At 30.7% G+C, this 5,614-nt stretch overlaps 1 protein-coding gene across 1 annotated transcript; it reads right to left on the bottom strand.

The window, feature by feature from the left end:
* On the bottom strand, positions 404–4,317 carry LOC109343635 (cation/H(+) antiporter 15-like). The gene is made up of 4 exons (XM_019582028.1): positions 3,955–4,317; positions 2,362–3,360; positions 2,021–2,053; positions 404–1,660 (listed from the first exon to the last, which is right to left on the bottom strand). The coding sequence occupies exons 1-4, from the start codon at positions 4,192–4,194 to the stop codon at positions 422–424; spliced, it is 2,511 nt and encodes an 836-aa protein (XP_019437573.1). The 5' UTR covers positions 4,195–4,317; the 3' UTR covers positions 404–421.

The following is a 5,614-nucleotide window of genomic DNA, read 5'->3' as shown; positions in this document are numbered from 1 at the left end:
TATTGAGAGTCCTTTCTAATTGATGAGATAACTTGATCATTGAATTTTGGTATGCTAATAATTTAATATGAACACATTATCATTGAACTTTTGTAGAAAATCCATATTTAATATATTTAATTATGATATTTTTAAAGTCTTAAGAGTTATTTCTAAGAATTAGAACTTAAGAAATTTCAAGATAATATCTTCATTATGTCTAGAGACTTATTTCTGATGTGTTTGTGGCTTGATGGATACCATTAGATAAGTTTTAGCGGAATGTATAAGATTGGGCTTAAGTTAAATTAAATTAAATTAAATTAAATTAAACCATTGTAAAACAATCCATTAACCATTAACTATGTACAATAGTTAAATTGACTATGTAAAATGTAAAATTTAAGAGGTAATAAAAAGAAAGAGATGAAAAATACTATTTCTATATATCCAAACTTTTTTGAGATACAGTAGCTGAACCTACTCTACTAAACTTATGTTCAGTGTCCAAATTCCCACCACATTGTGTCACTAAAACTGGAACCATACCAATACAAAACTCTGTTGATGCTAACATATCCCCAAATATTCCCAAAGTTTCAGCATTTTCTATAAAAGTTGTTAATTCCTCATCATTCAAATTTCCAATATTATGTCTCCTACCCACCATTACTAGGTCATAGTTCCCTTCCAATTTTCTTATTGTGTCCAATATTTCTTCTCCATCAGCCACCATAATCTCATACCATGAAACATTTCCACTACCAAATTTCATGCTCTTAAATTCATCAATTAAACTCTCATTCAACATTTCTTCTATTTCCTCCTCTTCTTCCTCTTCCCTACTTTTAAACCTACCATTATAATCATCTTTATCATTAATATTTGTCACTACAAATCTGAACAATGAAACCCTAACATTCTCTCTATTTGCCATTCGAATACCCAATGCTAGAGCCTCTCTATCATCTTGTCCACCAATAAAGAAAATACCCACATGGAAAATCATCATAGAATCATCACCACCAAGCTTTGAATCTCTATCCACTAGTATTCCAACCGTGCAAACAGCACGTGATTGAAACCTTGTATTCAGTTTTTGGATTGATTTAGCCACGTGCCCACCAAGATCAACATGGTCATTCTCATGAAAAGGTATGATAATCAAAGGTACAATCTTGTCTTGTGCTAGGTTACAAATAGCTTCATGCATGTGTTTGTAATGTGCAATATTAACATATGGTAGAATAGTGATAGGGCCACTAGCATTGTTGGAATAGTTCTCAAATGCACGCATTATATGATTTGTGTTGGGGTAATTAACACTCATGATTTTTTTGTTTTGTTTGTAGTTTATAGGAAGGAGAATAGGTGCACTTTGACCCATGATTTCAACTAGGTGAATAACATAGGCACATATTGGACTTTCTAGGATTGGGTTACATGCTTCAAGAAGTGCAATCATACCTCGTACACTTGCTTCATGATGTAAACATGTGATGATTCGAAATTCAGTGTCACTTGGTGTGTTTTGGATTGATCTTACTGCAAAGTTACTATTGATTGATGGATGTTGTGTTCTTGGTCGATGCATGTATAGTAGTTTGATAAAGGGTGACACAATTGCAGTCATCACTACTACACACATCACCAAGTGAGTGAAGGTTTGTTCATCCAAGAACTACAAAAAGTAATTAACAACAAAAGGTTAACTTATTGAGATTTATTGAAGTTTTATTTTGTTGTATTAAAAAGTGCCCTAAATGCATTTTTTAAATGTATATTAAAGAAACCATTAGTATTGAAAAGTTAAATCGAATGAATCACGATGATATCCATTAATAGAGAAACAAATACTTATTTTTACACTTATAATAAAGAATAAAATATCATATAATTATAGCTAAATGATAAAAGTGTCATATCATTATGTTTTTCATATATCCGTCCCTCCATTAAGTGAGATGATGCTAACTCAAATTGAATAAGTTTAGGGCATTTATTAAGGTTTTGATTACACAAAAGTCTTGAAAACACTTACCTTTGTGGTCGGCTCCACTAGATTTCCCAAACCCTGTTGATAAATAAATTAGTTATCAATAGATAAGCATTAAAATTATTTAATAATTAATTATCATAACAATTACTATGAGGGGAATATTAACCATTACACTAAGACATTGTTTAATGAAGAAAAGATGAAAACTTTATCTTAAAATTGATATTTTAAGATATATTGAGAATTTCTGAACTTGGGTTTTCAATACTAAGTCACTCCTTCCATAAACAATACCCTAAAACACTTGTTAATATATATCTCATTTTGCACTTGCACACAATAATATATACTTATGTAGAAGAAAAAAAAGAAGAGAAACTTGCCTTGTGTTCCCTCAATCTAGAGAAAGCTAAGAGTTCATTGACACCCTTAACATTCATGATGAAGCCAATCATAACACCATGTTTGGGCTTGATGTTGTAAGATATCGAAACAAGCACACATGCAATCATCTTAGCCAAGTATCCAGCAAGTAAGATACACTGAAAAACTACAACCTCCTTCCAATTTTGAAGAGTAGATAAATCTGTGTTCAATCCTATATCTAAATAGAAGAAAGGTAATATAAACCTTGATATGATAACTTCGGATTTGTCTATCAATGTTGTCCCTAATGGTGGTCCACTAGGTGTAATCAAACCTAGAAGAATAGGTCCCATAAAAATTGATATCCCAATAATGTCACTAAGACCAGCCATAACTAAAACACCAACAAGTATCACAATAACATAGATTTCTTTAACTTGTTTCCCAACCGGTGTTGTTCTAACAATCATTTTCATCAATGGTCGTACGATGAAAACGCAAAAGAACAAGAATATGCAATGGATGTTGAAGAACATCACTGAATTCTTAACAGTTTCAGCAGCTGTTACACGCTGAGCTGCTACAATAACCCATTGCAATACATCATTGAGCATGGATGAACACAAAGCAATTTGTCCAATCTCTGTGGCTATGAGGTTAAATTCCATTAGGGCTTCAGAAATAACAGGGAAATAAGAGAATGACATTGAAATACCAATGAAAGTTCGAGCACCTGGGTTTTGGATATGAGGGTTTTGTTCAAGTTTATAATAGAGACCTAAGAGTACTGTTATAACCCCAAAAGAAGATAGATACGGTATTACTCCAAGTTTCCATGTATGTTTTGCTGCTCTTAAAGTTGTTACTATATCCATTTTCAATGTAATGACAAAGACATAATAAGAAGCTCCAATTAAGGATGATATTTGTAGAAACTCTGTTTGTCTTGGTGGGAATAGAGCATTGAAATACTTTTGATTCAGCCCTAGACCTGATGGCCCTAATGCAATGCCAGCCTGCAAATTTTCAATATATCTCAATTTAGGGTTCAGCAAAAAAATCATGCTTACATGTACATCCAGAATGACATTTTTGTTGAAACTTTACATTTGTGTTTTAAATTGCATTTCACAAATATAATTGTGATTATAATATTATTATTTTGAGAGTGTTAACTATAACGATATTGTGATTACATTTTCATGCGATTACGATAAACATAATGTAATTGCAATTTAAGACATTGAGTTCACATATTTAAACCACAAACATGAAAGGTGGTGTGAAATTTACTCCAACACATATTTTGGATCAATAAATGCATGCTTTTATGCTTGGATGTTGATCAAGTTATCCCATCCAATTAAGAACAAATTGAAGAATTCAATTCACACACATACAAACATTTTGATCTATGGTGTACTAAAAATTATCATAGGACCCAAAACTATAATAAATACATGATATAATACCTATAATAAATACATGATACCAGATAAATTTACAATCCCAATAATTAAAAGAAAGGGGAAGAAGGGACAAGACAAAATTAAAGCATAAGAACACATGCATCAAAAAAATTGAAGACATTGTTTTTTATTGAAACTTACGATGACGTTGCATATGAATTTGGGTGTTCTTATAGGCTTGAGAAGAAAAGAAAAGAGTCGAGATAATATGTTATGAATGAAGATTTGGCACAACGTTACAGGAAGAACATAATCAAATGGATTATCACCATAGAACATTCCAGGAGATCCAACAGATCTATCATTTTTGACACAAACTTGTAATAACCCAGAAGAATCATGATAAACAGAAACAGTTCCATTTTCAAATGAATTTGCCATTCATATATAAACCTAGAATCTTCCACACATGTGTTTGTGTCGTGTTTTTGTGTTTGTGTCGTGTTTTTGTGTTTATAAACACAAACACAAACACAAAGGGGAAGTGAAAATTAAGGAGTATAACAACAAAAATATGATGGGAATGATGTTTATATAACTGGAAATTTGGAATCAAAACATTTAGGACACTATGATATTTTTGGTGAAAGCGTGTGATGTAGGTATAACATTACAACCAAGACATTTACAAATATATATGTGTGTTTTCTAAAATCAGATAACTCTTTTTTCTAGTTGGATTATGGTGTACCTTATTATTTGACCCAAACCCTTCCATCATTCTATTTTAGGTGTGTATCGAAACCCCAACTTTCTCTATGAGATCCTTTGGCCCTTGGGTGGAATGTGAGGGGAGGTATAAATCTATAATTTTTAATTTATTTAATTCAAAAAATAAAAATATATGGATTCTTTTTTTTTTTTGTGATGGTGTTAGAATTTGAGTTTAGTACTAGAGGATTTCGATCCAACTTTTTGTCTCCTCTCAACTTGCTACTCACAAGGCGACAATAATTTGGGTCGTCGTGCACATTCTGTACATTCCTGCATATTATCCGTCCAAATTAGGATGGGCATTCTAGTTAGAAAATAGGAAAGATCGGCTTGCGGATTGCCCATATTAAAATTAAAAATATATAAATTTAAACATAATTCAAACAAATCTTATGTCATTGTCACATTTTTAAAATTACATACAACAATGTATAAGTCTAAACAATTCAATATTACATATTTTTTAAGTCCAGTTAACAATCAAAACCTAACTTTTGATAATTAAGATTATAATATCCATAAGCGGCCTACCCTGCTAGTTAGAAAAGTCTATAAACAAAACATATATTTTAAAATTAATGAATATATTTTTCATACTCTTCTAGTCCAATAACTACGAGCAAATAAACCCATTAACTTAGACCAAATTATCATGATAGCTACGACCAACTCCATATATTACTAAGGTTATAAATCTTTTATCTATACCATTTCAAAATCAATTAGAAAGTAATAATTTTTATTCCATTCATTGTTACGTCATACCTTTTCAAATTCTCACATTAATACTCAATATATTTATAAAAATTTGTGCTAAATTATTTATACTATACATTTTTGTATTTATCACCCCACTGCCTAAATTTTTTAGTGAAAAATAATATACCTTCATGCTAAATTTTCCAACTAATCATCTTACTCACAAGAAAGTGACATAAGTCACAAAGTGATATTTTATTTATTAATGATTGATTTACAAATAACACATGTCACTTTGGTGTAAGTAAAAAAATTTATAGTATGAGAATATATGATTATCTTTGTAGTAATACATTACATGCTTCTACAATAGTAGTAATTAGAATTG

The sequence above is a fragment of the Lupinus angustifolius genome, chromosome LG03 (genome assembly GCF_001865875.1).
Source record: "Lupinus angustifolius cultivar Tanjil chromosome LG03, LupAngTanjil_v1.0, whole genome shotgun sequence".
Lineage (NCBI taxonomy): Eukaryota > Viridiplantae > Streptophyta > Magnoliopsida > Fabales > Fabaceae > Lupinus > Lupinus angustifolius.
The sequence above is the reverse complement of the archived record's forward strand: the minus strand, read 5'-3'. Positions and strand labels throughout refer to the sequence as shown.